At 38.9% G+C, this 15702-nt stretch overlaps 1 protein-coding gene across 33 annotated transcripts in view; it reads left to right on the forward strand.

The window, feature by feature from the left end:
- The window catches only part of MCF2L (MCF.2 cell line derived transforming sequence like), a 394661-nt gene that overhangs the window by 365661 nt on the left and 13298 nt on the right, over positions 1–15702 (forward strand). For all 33 annotated transcript variants that reach the window (XM_007501253.3, XM_056806834.1, XM_007501252.3 and 30 more), the window contains 10 exons: positions 720–796; positions 2151–2227; positions 3297–3363; positions 4854–4969; positions 7376–7445; positions 9035–9127; positions 9232–9324; positions 10564–10689; positions 12723–12944; positions 13471–13563. In XM_007501253.3, the coding sequence (XP_007501315.2) occupies positions 720–796; positions 2151–2227; positions 3297–3363; positions 4854–4969; positions 7376–7445; positions 9035–9127; positions 9232–9324; positions 10564–10689; positions 12723–12944; positions 13471–13563 (1034 nt within the window). The remainder of the gene's footprint in view (positions 1–719; positions 797–2150; positions 2228–3296; positions 3364–4853; positions 4970–7375; positions 7446–9034; positions 9128–9231; positions 9325–10563; positions 10690–12722; positions 12945–13470; positions 13564–15702) is intronic.

Genomic DNA, 15702 nt, shown 5'->3' on the forward strand with positions numbered 1-15702 from the left:
TAGGAAAAGTTAATCGTGGCCAAAGAGAAAAGAAGAGGCAGCTAGGTGACACAGAGTACCAGGCCTGGAATCAGGAAAACTGATCTTCCTTGGTTCAAATCTGGCCTCAGACATTTACTAGCTGTGTGACTCTGGGCAAGTCACTTAACCCTGTCTGCCTCAGTTTCTCCTCTGTGAAGTGAGCGGGAGAAAGAAAATGGCGAACCATTCCAGTATCTTTGCCAAGAAAATCCCAAATGGGGTCAGGAAGAGTAGGACGTGACTGAACAACAAAGAGAAAGGGAGTGAGAGATTCACTTCCAACCCTATCCATTCCATCCATCATTCCCTGCCCTAGAGGCCATGGTGGGAAATAAGCCAACAACCTAAAAGCAACCAGGAAAACTTCCTTCCCTACCATGCCTAAAATGGAGAAGAGCCCTAGTTTAAAGGGTCCAGAAGTACTCTGACCTTCCTCTCCTCCCCTCCCATGTCGATGCTGATTGAGGCGTGGGCAGATGTTCAAATATTAGTGCTGGCATTGGTTTAGATAGCAAGCAACTAGGAACAGCAAAGATATCAATGAGTCACAGAATACATTGAGGGTACAGGAAAACGAGAAAGGTAAGAGGGGTCCAGTTTGTGAAAGTAGGAGGAAGAGAAAGGCTGAAGGTTCCTAAATATTCAAAATTCTCCAACCAAAAGACACCCATAACACAACCATTGTTTTTCCATACCAGGTCTTCGAAGAGGTTCTGAAAACTCCCCTAGTTCTGAAAGCAACATACCGAAAAGAGGAAACTACAAAAGAGCAAAGGTAGTACGTGATGATTTTCTCTCAAAATTCTTTTTATTGGTTCCTGACTTCCCAGACCACCATCTCCTATATTATTGTCTTTCCTTATTAGAATATAAATTCCATGAGGGCAAGAACTGACATTTGCATGTGTCCTGGCTTATTACACTACACAACACATAATAAAAACTTTTCATTCATTCATCCTCAAATCCTTTTATCTAGAAGTTTGTCTGCCCTGGAACTTTCTAATAAATTAGGTAATAGTCAAAATAGCAAAAAGGCCCATTGGCCTTTGCATTGCATTTCCCTTACTCCAGGAAACTTCTTTTGCTTTGCTTAGATTTCTGGGTCCTTATAGGACTTCCATCCACTTTGTTCCAAGGAGCAATCTGTAAGTGTTATAAAATCACTTTCCTCTCTTTTTAGATAATGGTCACATCTAAGAACCTAACAGTCATTTGACTGCTAAGTCAACTTTTAAAATAATTTAATTTAATTTTTTCCTCAATTACATGTAAAAAGTTTCCAACATTCTTCAAAGGATTTTGAGCCTCAAATTCTCCCCCCTATGTTTGTCCCTCCCCACCAACTCCCTATCCCCTTTGAGATGGCAAGCAATCCTATAGTTTTTCATGTGCAATCATATAAAACATTTTCCATATTAATCCTTTTGTGGAAGGAAACTCAAATAGAAAATATATTAAGTGGAAAAAAAGTTTGCTTGGTCTGGATTCAAACTCAGTTTCTCCCCCCCCCCCCCAGAAGTAGATGGTGTGTTTTGTTTTTTTAATGGGTCCCTTGGAATTGTTTTGGATCACTGTATTGGTGAGAGCAGCTAAGTTATTCACAGCTGTTCATTGTACTGTATTCTTGTCACTTTGCAATGTTCTCCTGGTTCTGTTTATTTCACTCTGCTTCAGTTTGTGTAAGTCTTTCCAGGTTTTTCTGACTCCTTCCTGCTTGTCATTTCTTACTGCACAACAGTATTCCATGACAATCATATACTATAACTTACTCAGCCATTTACCAATTGATAAATATCTTCCCACTTTCCAAATCTTTTAAGCCAGATTTCAAGGAGACACCATGATGGAATTGCCTATTAACTTGTGGCTTCTTTCTCTCTCACTCTGCTTAAAGACAGACAGCATGAAGAATATTCCAGATTTGAGCAGTTCAAGAGAAAAGGGACATGAAATAGTGAGATGGAATCTAGTACTTTTAAAAAGCAAGAAAAGGAAAAAATCAATACAAAGGCCCTGATTAATTACTCTTTTTGTTTTAACTTGTTTAACAGTGCCTGACTAGTGTTTAGCACATAGTAGGCACTTTATAAATCCTTGCTGGTTCATTGTTTCTTCTCCTGTTTCAGAGTGAAATGAGCGATATCCAACAGGGCAGAAGTGGCTCAGTGATGGATGATGAAGAAAATCTGGCAATATTACGAAGGTGAGTTTTGCCTCAGTTAGGACTGATTGCCTTTGAATGTGGTTCAGGGATAAAGCAAGTAATATCCAGGCATAGCCTTGAACCTAACAGAATTTCTTGATTGAAATAAGCTGCTAAATCAAAAGATAATCAAGACCTGGTTCTCTGAAGAGGGCTGACAAAATTCAGAGACCAGTGTGGGAACAGATTACAGACAACTAAAATGGTGACTCTGAGCTGAGGACCTACCCAATGGTTGGAAAGGGACTGGGAAAAATGCCATTTTGTTCCTCAATTCTGACAAGCAGACTGTTGTCTGGGACCCAAGATTAGAAAATGGTTTTACTTCCCCAGATCCTCAGTTTCCTTCCTATATCTGCAACACTGACGAGTCTCCTTTGACTAACTCAGCAGTTTGGCCATTCTCCAGCTTGTCACTTTTATGCATTTGGCCAGTTATCAAATCAATCTCTGGAAGGAGATATCTTGGGATTGAAGTTATCCTATAGTTTAGCCAGAATTCATGAGTACTAACAGAAAACTCTTTCTGGAAAAGCCAGTGGTAAAGAATGGATTAATGACTGAAGGAATGTGCTTTTGCAGAACTCAGTTACATATATCCCATGAAGACAAGCATCGAGCAATATACTATGAAGGAAATTTCCAAGGATCAAATACAGCTAGCTCTACTAGACCTTGAGGGGGGAAGCCTAAATTAACAGTGACCTTATTGGTATTCACCTATAAGACATAGTGTTTGCAGATAATATACTGGGTAGAGCACTGGGTCAGGAAGACTGTAGAATAATGTCTTATGTGTCTTCTTTTTAAACCCTTACCTTCTCTCTTAAAATCAATACCTAGTATTATTTCCAAGAGAGAAGAACAATGCTCTTCTGTAAGGAGTAGGCATTTGGGTTTAAGTGACTTGCCCAGGGTCATACAGCTAGGAAATATCTGAGGTCAGATTTGAACCCATGACCTCCTGTCTCTAAGCCTATCTCTATCCACTGAGCCACCTTGCTGCCCCCCTTGCATGCATTTTTGAAGAACATTCCTGTAAGGAGTTAACATTTTTCCTTGTTTACAGACATGTAATGAATGAACTTATTGAAACAGAGCGGGCATATGTAGAAGAGCTCCTTTGTGTCCTTGAAGTAAGTATATGTATTGTGAATAGCTTTGGCCACCTGTCCAAGAGTTGAACTGGACTTAGAATTTTAGACAGAGAAAAAAATTTCCTTTTTATTTATTAACTTTATCTTTTTGAGTTCAGAAATTATTAAAATGCTTCATATTCTGTGTTTTTGCAGTCCAATATGTACCCTCAGGGTCCTTCACAAATAGATGTAAAGTTTATTAGCTTTAAAAATAATACAAAGTGGCAGGCATGGTGGGGTGTTTGAACTCAGAAGGTCTGAGCTGCAGAGGGGCTAAGCCAATCAGGTGTCCAAACTAAGCCTGGCACCAATATGGTGAGCCTTCTAGAAGTGAGAGACCACCAAGCCTAAACAGGAGTTGAATTACTTCTTGCTCCCCATTGCCATTTCCGGGGCTCCTCCCCTACCTTCATCACGCAGGAACTCCTGTCTTAAGGTTCACATTTTTCATAGCAACCACCCAATAAAATCCTGGTAGCTATTGTCTACAGACCACCTCCCTGCCAGGTCATCTCCCTTCCTTCCTCTAAGAGTTCTGATGTTGGCTTACAATTTTTTTCTCCTCCTCAACTCCTATTCCTATGGAATTCTAGACAGTCATACATATTGACTCTTCCTCAAACACCCAAAACACTCAGCTTCTCAATGTACTTCCCTTTTAGCCACACACAAAGATGGTTATACACTTGACCTTGCCATCACCCACAAATGTACCATTCCCACGTTCAAGAATTCTGAAATCAATTTATTCAACCATAATTTATTAGCTTTTCACCTCTCCCCCTACTTTCTCTTTCCAAACTATACTCTGTCCCCACTGTGACTGCCAATCCTTCATCGCTCCATTCTCTCCAGGACATTTCCCCTGCTCTAATCACTCTCTCCTCTTTTCCTCTTCTTGAATTGGTGGACCAGTTCAACTTGACACTGCCCTCCTCAGCCCTCTCCCCTTTATTATTTGTCACATGCCCCAGTAAGCCACCGCCTTTGGATCATCCCCATGATTTTACCACCTTAGCTCCTACACTTTTGAATAAAGATGGAGAAAGTCATGTAACCATTTTGACTGGGTCCACTACAAATGTATATTCTGCAACCTCAACTGGGTCTCTAAATTGTTTCCTACTTCTCCAGAACATAGCTTGCTTGCTTATTTATCATCTCCCCATTAAACTGTCAGCTCTATGAGGGCAAGACCTGTCTTTTGCCTCTTTTTAAATGCCCAGTGCTTAACACATACCCTGCTGCATTCCTAACATGGGTAAGGAAAGAAGCCTAATATCAAAAACAAAACAGAAAACAAAAAAATAAAACACCACGTTATGTTAATTTTTTATTGCTCACTTTATGCATACCCCTCAGATGACTTTCCAGAGTTCTTTGTGTTGACCTAAGACTTATGTTGACTTCCATTTCCCAGCTGAAATTCCACCAATCAGACAATAGCTGCAATAAGGGTCATTCACCTGCCTCTTTCTGCACCATAGGGATATGCCGCAGAGATGGATAACCCCCTAATGACGCATCTCATTTCACCAGCCCTTCAAAATAAGAAGGATGTTCTATTTGGCAACATGGAGGAGATTTATCATTTCCATAACAGGTTAGCGGCTTTGTTCTTCTGCGTTTGAGAAAGTACGTTGTTTCTTCTTCTCTATAAAATAAGTGATCTATCTTAATGTCCTGCTTCGTTGAAAGAGTTTGAAGTTCACATCCGCTGTAAGATTGTGCCAAGTGCAGATTTTTTATTATAGATTTTTTCAGTTTAGAGATATTTCAAGTCATAGATTCTTGAAGTGTGTTGCCAACTAGAAATGACTAAAATTTAGAGACGATTATAAGTTTAATGGGAAAATTCAAGAGAACGAGCACATTCTCTTGCCTGAATATTCAAGTGTTGACTTTCCCTTTTGGCATCAATGATTGGTAGGACAGAAATTCCCGTAGAATTGTCTTACATCTTGAGAAGACAAAGCCATCTCACCCAGTGCATTGAGATGTGCCCTGTCTTTCCCCAAGTCATTGTCCTTCTTCTCTGTAATGTTGGTAAGCAGAAATCCTCCCTTTCATCAGTCTCCCAATTTGGCACTTTGAGGAGTCCTCTCGGGTTAACACTAGCGGGATCTATCAGCATCTTTGTTTTTGACCTTTAGGACCCACAGAGCAAGGGCCATCTGTTTTCCTGGGCATGACCAAAGGAGAGCAAGTGAATGTGGGGAGTTTATTGCTTTCCCCGTTTCATCCTCCTGAGGCTGGGTGCGGGCTATTTGTTCTGAAATGCTCGTTTCTGCCTGCTTCAGGCTTGTGGGGAATAGTGTGGGTAATTTCTTCAGAGTTGCCTATTATGGAGGCATAATCCATATTTCCATGTTCTCCTTCATAGGAGAAGGAAAGGACAGTCCAAATTAGAGGTTGGAGAATTATATAAGCTTGGGGTAAATGTTTTGGAAATGACTCTTTTCTGCATAAAAAAATAAAAAACAAATCCTAACTGAACCTTCCCCAGACATCAGCTACGATGGCTGAGAGAGATGGATGCCCCACCTTGGGACTTGGGAAGTGCAACAGATCATGGGAATACATTACCGCCCTTCTCTAGTATTTGGGAGGAGAGCTTTAAGGGAGTTTGGGGCTTTCTGTTTCTTCACATGCTTTTTTTTTTTCCTTCTGTCATCTGTATCTCCCACCCTACCCATTCAGCAAGGCAGTGCTTTGTAAGCAGCTCAACCCTGATGTTTTATTTCCTAAGGTCACAGGGTACTTTGCATTAAGAGGTAAACCAAGTAGACATGTACCAGCAGGCTTAGCTCACTCCTCATTTTTGCCATCAGTCACTTCATAGACAATGACCATGCAGAGGTCACTGGGGTATTTTTAATTAGGACAATTAAGTTCATGGATTTTTTTTTTTACATGAAGCTCAAGCATGCTCTCCAATTACAGATTGACAGAAACTTCATCTTTTGGCTATGGCAGATGAAAAGAGAATCATATTTAGATTTCTAGATGTGAATGGATCATAGAACAAGGTAGAAGTGGTAGAATGGTATGAAAAAAAAAATGGCCTGAGAACTGAGTTCAAGTCCTAGATTGGTCAGTAGCTAGATGGGACCATAATGCATAGAGTGCCAGACTCATCTTCCTGAGTTCAAGTCTGACCTCAGACACTTCTCAGCTGTGACCCAGGGCAAGTCATTTCACCCTGTTTGCCTCAGTTTCCTCATCTGTAAAATAAACTGAAGAAGGAATTGGTAAACCATTAATATCTCTGCCAAGAAAAGCCCAAATAGGTTCACACAAAGTGTTGAACACAACTGAACAACATGAGTAATACTAAATTTCCCTGGAGGTTTACAATTCATTTATCTTTTGTTAAAAGGGGTTTGCAGAACAAAAAATGTTGGTTACCACTATCATGGAGAAAAGATAAGAGCATTTGGAGTCAGGAAATCTGAATTTGAATCCTGTTATTTACTTATCTGTGTGACTGTAGTCAATCTATGAGTCTCACTTGTGAAATGAAAGATAGACTATATGTACCCCTAAGTCCCTTCTTGTTCTCAATCCTATGATGCAAAGCCCATCTCTCCATTTGCAACATGACACTCTGATGATCTTTGAGCAATCAGCTTCATGATTGTAAAATTTTCTTCCACCCACATTTATGAACTCAAGAAGCTCATTTTATCTCAAGGGAACTTTGCATGGCAACAACAAGCATCTTAAGGGAAAACTAGAATGTGACCCATTTTTTTAATCTAAAAGTTTTGCCTAAAGACTGAAAAAAATCCAACCCCTGCTTACTTAAGTGAGATTTTGATGGAATCTATTTCTGTAACTATTTTCTTTAACCATAAAAAAATCTCAGTGATTTTTCATTGAAGGATGAGAGATTTTTCATAGAGGGATAAGAAAAGATCTTCAGGAAAAGAATACTTTTTGGAAACACTTTCCTTTTTTAGGTTATTTTTTTCTTCCATAAAATCTAATAAAAATTTCCTCTGTTTAGAATTTTCCTGAGAGAACTTGAAAACTACATAGACTACCCAGAACTGGTAGGAAGGTGTTTTCTGGAAAGGGTACGTATGTATATATGATAAACTAGTAATAGATAACGCTTCTTCACATTGTGTTTTTTATCTTTCATCACTAGTTAAAACAATAGCCATGATGACATTAATTTCTTTTGTTTTCATCATTCTCATCAGACAATTTGCAAGTCTGGTGAAAATGAACCTTCAAAGCTCACTAAAACAAACCATTTGAGTGTTATAAAATTAGTGTTAACCCTTTTTGTCATTCATCATCAGCTAATGATGAATAATAAACTAATTTTGTTAAAAAGGAAACTTACTAGTGTATGCCTAATTGGGCAGTTCCTACAGAAGAAAGTAGCCAAAGGTCCAAAGAAAAATGTGGTTAGGAGTTCAGGATAATGTGTGAATGCTAAGCAGTTGGCCCAGTCTAGTGGGTTGAAAGCTCTCCGTTGCCTTTTGAAGTTTTACAAAACCCTATGTTGGGGGGGGGGGGGGGGGGAAGGAGAAGAGAAAGAAAGAAAAAAATATATATTGCTACTCTTGAAATGTATTGCCCTCTGGAGAGCTGGTAATTAATTTTTTTAATTAAATGGTCTCTCTCATATTTGTTTTAATCCTTTTCCAAGGCAAAAAAAGCCAATCTATTGGACTGAGTTCAACTAAGGAAATGAGTGTTTTGACTACAAACGCTAGATTGAAATAGTCTGTTGAACAAAGTTATCACATGACTTCCACATTAATGAACTAGTAGGTCATAGACTGAATGGGGCAAACTGGAATTAAGGAATCTATGCCAGGCCAAGATTAAAACAGAACTTTTTGAAGTTACAGAACAAAATGATTTATTACATTTTTTTAAACCCTTACTTTACATCTTAGAATCAACACTGTGTATTGGTTCCAAGGCAGAAGAGCAGTAAAGGCTAGGCAATGAGGGTTAAGTGACTTGCTCAGGATCACACAGCTGGAAAGTGTCTGAGGACAGATTTGAACCCAGAACTTCCCATCTCTAGATCTGGCTATCAATTCACTGAACCACCTAGCTGTCCCTTACATTTTACAAGAAGCCAGCCAGTGGAGTCAGAAAGACCTGGGTTCAAATTCTACCTCAGATACTATGTGACTGGGCAAGTCAGTTAATTTCTCTTGCCTTGGTTTCTCCTCTGCTCCCCTCCTTCTAGCTCTAAACCTGTGATCTACGTCATCTCAGGTTAAAAGTGTGTATGAACCTCATTAAATCCAGACAAACATTAGGTCCCATTTAGATTTGATAACAGCAAAGCCTTTTGTTCTGTTTTTCTGTTTGCTTCCTCAGCAAATGATTAATGAGGAATAGTATTTTGTTTGTGTTGTTATAAAAAAGAATATCTACAGGCATATCACCCAGTTACAATTTTAGAGAATATCAACTGTTGTCATGGGTCAATTCGAAAGGATAAAAGATAACCCAAGTCACCTTGCTAGAAATCAGTTTCACTCTCATGATAGCAGCTCCAAATACTGTGAAGTTTTGTAAATAATACAGATCATGCCAGTATGGGAAAAAGCCTGAGATTATTAGAACATGATCTATCCTAGGCTGACCAGATGATTAACTGACCAGACTGAAAATGTTTTATTCCCAAATGCAGATGGAAGATTTTCAGATTTATGAGAAGTATTGTCAAAACAAGCCCAGGTCAGAAAGTCTCTGGAGGCAGTGCTCAGACTGTGCGTTTTTTCAGGTATAGTTCCGTATATTTGGCTTCTTTCCATGTACTGACTTCTTTGGCCTCTGAAGTATCCATTAAGGACACTGTGTAATCCAAAGTTTCCAACTTGATTACAGGAATGCCAGAAGAAACTTGATCACAAACTCAGTTTGGATTCTTATTTGCTGAAGCCTGTACAAAGAATAACCAAGTATCAGCTATTATTAAAGGTAAGAGGACATGTACATTTTTTAAAGGTCCAATTTTGATTTCTTGTTATTGTTGTTTGCTAAAAACTTAATAGAAGAAAGTGCCAAAATTGTTCATAAAAGCCAAAAGAACTAACTAGAAATGCCAAAAATAATTAATACAAACCAGAATAACTTAAGCTATAATTGTTATTAAATAACATTGTTGTTTTCTAAAATTATGATGTTATTTGCTGCAAACCAAATCCAAAAAAGTGCCAAAAATATTTAATAAAACCCAGAATAATTTAAAATTATTGTGTCTGCCTAAATTATGTTGTATGCTAAACATTAAATAGAGAATGTAACAAAAAGTTAATACAAGCCATTGTTAAAGAGTTCAATTATGTTGTGTGCTAAACACTAAGTAGAAGAAAGTAACAAAAAGTTAATAAAAATCATTGTTAAAGAGTTCAGTTATGTGGTGTGCTAAACACTAAATAGAAAAAAGAACAGTTAATAAAAGTAAGTTGTTATTGTCAAATAATGAAATTATGTTATTATTGTTATCTAAAACTAAATAGAAAAAAGTGCCAAAAATAGTTAATAAAAATCAGAATAATTTAAGCTAAAGTTTTTGTTAAATAATTAAATTGCTGTCATCGTAAGCGGAAAACTAAATAGAAGAAAACGCCAAAAGTAGTTAATAAAAGCTAAAGCAAGTTAAGCTATAGGCTACCTTTGGCACCAATGAGACTAGCCAATCAGTATTAGTCTTACAGACAGAGCCACCAGGCTAACTTTACTTCAGGAGGTGCTAAAATTAATTAATTAATTAAGTTGGTGAAACTAATTAATTTAATTAAGTTGGTGAGCTGGTGAAAGAAATCAGAAACCATTCCAGTATCTCTGCCAAGAAAGCTCCAGATGGGGTCCCCGAGAGTCAGACATGACTGAAATGACTGCACCAAAAGAATAAGGATAACCATCTACATGATCATTTGAGGAGGTAGAGACCACTAACAAGGAGGGGGATTGAGGGAGCTCGTGAACTCAGTCTCAGGATTCTGCAAGGCAATGAGGACTGTTTCTCTAGACACAAGAAGCCCTACGAATGATTCTAAGAGTCAGCCTCTGGGAAGCACCTTACAGCTGAGTAATGTTACTCACAGCCCAAGATGTTGGTCTATTTGGGTGCGCGTTTCCCAAAGATACCGATGTGGTTTTGGTGATGATTGTACAGCCCTCAGAACATTTCTTCTTGTGTCCACTGCCCTACAGGAAATGCTGAAATACAGTAAAAACTGTGAAGGAGCTGAGGATCTACAGGAGGCACTGACTTCTATCCTTGGAATTCTCAAAGCCGTCAATGATTCCATGCACCTGATTGCCATTACTGGCTATGATGTAAGTGGCATTCCTTTAAGTGGATGGCATTTTAATTGAAGAACCAAACCTATCCCTGTCAAAGGAAACAGCCATGAACTTCCCTGAAGTGATCTCATCATTACATAATAAGCTTGAGGAGCACTTAGATGGCACTGTGGATAGAGAACCAAGCTTAGGGTCAGCAGGACCTAAATTCGAATCTGGCCTCAGCCACTTCCTAATTGTGTGACTCTGGACAAGTCACTTAACCCCAATTGCCTAGCCCTCTATCTTAGAGTTGTTTCTAAGAGGGAAGGGAAGGTTTTGTTTTTTTTTTAATTACAGGGTATATGGCATTTCCTTTAAAGTTAAAGGAAGCCCCAAGTGAATATTCCCCTCTATCTCACTTGCTAGGCTAGATATGGCAGCCATAGAAACTGATGTCTACAAATTTCATAGGAATTATTTCACCTGCTACATGAGAAGTGGCATGGTGTGGCCAACAGTGAGGTAGCTTAAAAACCTAAAAGACCCAAATTCCAGCTTCTAGTATAAAATGGCTGTGTGACCCTAGACAAGTCACTTAATTTCTAAATGCTCTAATGGCATAAAATTCAAATAGAAAGGGAGACAGACACCTGCTAGTAGCATTGGGATGCTGGATGGTGTAGTGGACAGAACATTGAATCTGGAGTCAGTTAGATGTGAATTAAAATCCAGCCTCAGATACTTTCAGTGACTCTAGACAAGCTACTTAACCTTGTTTGCCTTAGTTTCATCATCTGTAAAATGAACTGGAAAAGGAAATGGCAAGCCACTCCGGTATCTTTGCCAAAAAAAAATCCCAAAATGATTCAGGAAGAGTTGGACATGACTAAAAAATACTGAACAACACCAGTGGCATGCTGACAGTCTTAAAATATAATATCATCTTTGCTTTATTATGTTTTTATTTATTGTGTTAAATAGCTCCCAATTACATTTTAATCTGGTTGGAAGTGCCCTTGGCAATGTTGAGTGCTCCATGTTTGGTACTTCTACTCCAGGCAATCCTCCCAGGCAATAAAGTTGCCAGCCTTTACTGGCAAAGGGCATTTCTTCATCCAGGTGTTCCCTATATGAAGGTCTAGAAAGTTCCTCTCTTATAAAGAGAGTCAAAGTCAACCTTGCATACAAGGTTTCCCATTAACTTCAGTCATAGGCATAAATATGGCACCTTTTGGCATTGCATCTTGTTGTTGTTCAGTTTTTTCAGTCTTATCTGACTCTTTGTGACCCCATTTAGGGTTTTCTTGGGAAGATCTTGAAGTGGTTTGCCATTTCCTTCTCTAGCCCATTTTACAGATGAAGAAACTGAGGCCAACCAAGTTTAAGGGACATCTTAGGGTCACTCCACTAGATTTGAAGTCAGGAAGCCCTGACTCCAGACATGGCATTCTAATACACTACTGAAAACCAACTCAATTGCCTTCTTGGTGGATAGTAGATAGAGAGCCAGGCCTGGAGACACGGGGTCCTATATTTAAATCTTGCCTTAAATGCTTCTAGAAAAAAAAATTAAAGCTCATTCATAGGAATTGTAGATATGTGGTTTTCTCAAGGGCTACCTCTGAGGAAGCAGTTCCTAAGAAGTGGTACACAATACTAATTAATATTCATATGCCAACTTTCTGCTTTTCATGCCTATTTTGAACTAGCCCCCCTCTTTGCCTCTCTTTGTCTCTCCCTCTCTCTCTCTGTGTCTCTCTGGGTCTCCCTCAGTCTTTTAATAATGGCTAGCATTTATATAATGCTTATGTGCCATGCACTTTACAATTATTCTCTCCTTTGATCCTCACAACAGCCCTGGGAGATAGGTACTATTTATTATTCCCATTTTACAGATGATGAAACTGAGGCATGCCAAGGTGAAGTGACAATTCCAGAGTCACATAGTTAGTGAATGCCTAAGATTGGATTTGAACTCAGGTTTTCCTAATTCCAGGACCCACGCTCGATCCATTACTCAGCTTCATACCTATAATTTAAAGCATTAATTGACACGTTTTCCTTTCTTTCTTTTTTGTTTTTAGGGAAACCTAAATGAATTGGGCAAGCTCTTAATGCAAGGCTCCTTTAGTGTTTGGACAGACCACAAGAAGGGCCATGCCAAAGTGAAAGATCTGGCCAGATTTAAGCCAATGCAGAGACATCTGTTCCTCCATGAGAAAGCAGTTCTATTCTGTAAGAAGAGAGAAGAGAATGGAGAAGGTTATGAAAAAGCACCTTCCTACAGTTACAAGCAATCCTTAAATGTAAGTAAAAAATTAGATTAAAGCAATGAGAATATTTTAGTTTTCAACAGAAATACTCCTTTCTCTCAGGGTGGAAAATCTAACTGAGAAAGAAAAAAAGTCATAAAGAATGTATCTAATTATGATTTATCTGAGTTCAAATCCAGTCTCAGACACTGACTATTTGGTGTTGCCCTGGGCAAGTGACTTAACCTCTGTTTGCCTCAGTTTTCTCATCTGTAAAATGGAGATTATGAAGGTTGTGAGATCAAAGGAGATAAAAACTATAAAGCACAAAGTTCCTGGCACATAGCCAGTGCCTAATAAATACTTCTTTCTTGCATTCTTCCTTAATTGAAAAATAATAAGTTTTGTTTTGTTCTGTTTTATAATCGAGTTATCTCCCTGCCCCTAGGGTATGTCAGAATAGGACTTAAAAGGATGGGGGAAATCTTAAGAACTGAATGCTCTCTTTGGTATGTTTTTAATAAAATGGCGGATTTCCTGCATGTATTTATGCCTCTTCCCTGTGTCTTGGGTTTACCAGATGACGGCTGTTGGAATCACAGAGAATGTGAAAGGGGATGTTAAGAAATTTGAAATCTGGTATAATGCAAGGGAAGAAGTTTACATCATACAGGTAGGGGGTGGCATGCCAATGACTGTTTTTCAAATAAGATTTTCATTTCCTCTCTTGTTCCTGTGTAGAATTTTATAATGTTTCCCTCAGCCTAGACACCCAAATGCAGTAAGAGTAGCCATGTCACTCCTAACAGGAATTTGGCAAAACAGGGAAATGGGTGTCAGGTAGGTGGAAAGTGTTTGATAAAACGATATATCTAAAACAGAAACGTGTCAAAGTATCTGGACAGTGGAGACACCCACGGGGTGGAAAGCTGAAAAGTCAGCCTTTAGGAAGACAGAAACTATTGAGTCTACCCAGGCTCCCTGTTACTCTGTGGATGTACCTAGATGAGGGGAATAGCCAAACAAAGTTTCTCCCAATGTATTGGGCCAAAGTATCCAAATTATACAGGATATTTTGGCCCAAAACATTGGGATAAACTTTATGTATCCCATACCCTGAAAATGAAGTCACCACCCTTGGACACTACATGACCATCTTTGAGAATGCCTAAGCCTATTTTCTAAGTGAAGGCTGCAGTTTATTGACTCAAGATCTGGGTCTTTTTAGACATAGAGATCAGGGCTCCTTGGACCTGACAGAACAAACACAGGTCCCTTTCCCAACTTCTGATTCACCCATAATTTGAGCTGCTTTGTAAGGTCTCTTGGAGTCCTCAACTTTTTTGTCTCTTTAGAAATCAGCCATGTTCCTCACCTTGTATCCATCAGCAGCTGAAACAGGGCTCCAAAAAACATAGCTGAGCCTTATTATGGTGGAACCCTAATTCAGTCTTTACACAGTCTTCTCCCCCTAGGAAGGGAGAACATAACTAAGGAGCTGGAGGAGCATGCTAAGCAGGCTGTAATGGAGCCGTGGACTCCTCTTAGTTATAAATATAATATATGTTTTATATACATTATGATATATGTAAATATAAGAATCCTAGAATAAGAATCCTAGAAATAAGAATCCTAGAATTAATCCTAGAATAATCCTAGAATCCTAGAAAAAGAATCCTAGAAATGAATCCTAGGCTTCAAAGGAAGGGGTTGGACGGCCCCTGGAGTCAACACCAGAGGTAGAACAGAGTGACAACAGTCTCATTTAACTATGCCTTTCCAGGGACCCCCTTGCCCACCCTTACCCCTATCAACTACAGAAGTCCCAGACGTCCAAGACTCTGCTGCTATAATTCATATTGTTGACCAAATCTCTCCCTTCCAGGCATGGGGAAATATTTATGGTGGCTGGATTCAGAAGCTTATAAGAGTAGAATAATCAAATTTTAATGGAGGGAGGGTTCTTCCTCAGTTTCCCCAAATGACTCATTTATTATCACTGTAATTTATGTAGAATTATTAATTCCATTAGCTTTGAGCCATTATTACCATTGTATGGAGTTCTATAAGAGAGACCATGTGCTATTAGAGGATCAGCCTGGGAATCAGGAATTCCTGGACTCAAGTCCCATCCCTTACACATACTAGCTCTGTGATTCTAGTCAAGTCAGTTACCCCCTCATTGCCCAATGTATAATTGAAAATCTGTTACCCTAAAAAAGAACTACATATCCCAAGAGCCCACTGACTTCCTGTCATTATGTACTTCCTGTAGACAGAGGATAAAGGGCGTGGGCTTTGGAGGCTCCCGCTCTCTGATGTAGAGTCAGCATTGATGGTGGTGAGTGAAGATGACTAAAAATGGCTAACCAGACATGGGAATGTGGTCTTTATTTTGTATCTTCTTTATTCCTTGATTTCTAATGATCATTAATAAATCTCTTAAAATATAATATTATTATTGAGATTTAATTTTAACTTTTACATCAACCTCTCTCAAAAACTATAAGTAAGAGAAAAGGTAGTGAGCAGCAAGGTGGCTCAGTATTTTGAGAGCCAGAGAGACGGGAGGTTGTGGGTTCAAATCTGGTTTCAGATACTTCCTAACTGTGTGACCTTGGACAAGTCACTTAACTCCCATAGCCTCGCCCTTACTTCTCCTCTCCTTTGGCACCAATACACAGGATTGATTCTAAGATGGAAGTTGAGGGTTTAAAAAAAAAGAGAAGGAAAAGATGACAGCCTATATTAGTAGAAAGAGTTCTTACTTCAAAAATCATAGATCCAGTGTTGTTGTTGTTTTTTAATGAGT

The sequence above is a fragment of the Monodelphis domestica genome, chromosome 8 (assembly GCF_027887165.1).
Source record: "Monodelphis domestica isolate mMonDom1 chromosome 8, mMonDom1.pri, whole genome shotgun sequence".
Lineage (NCBI taxonomy): Eukaryota > Metazoa > Chordata > Mammalia > Didelphimorphia > Didelphidae > Monodelphis > Monodelphis domestica.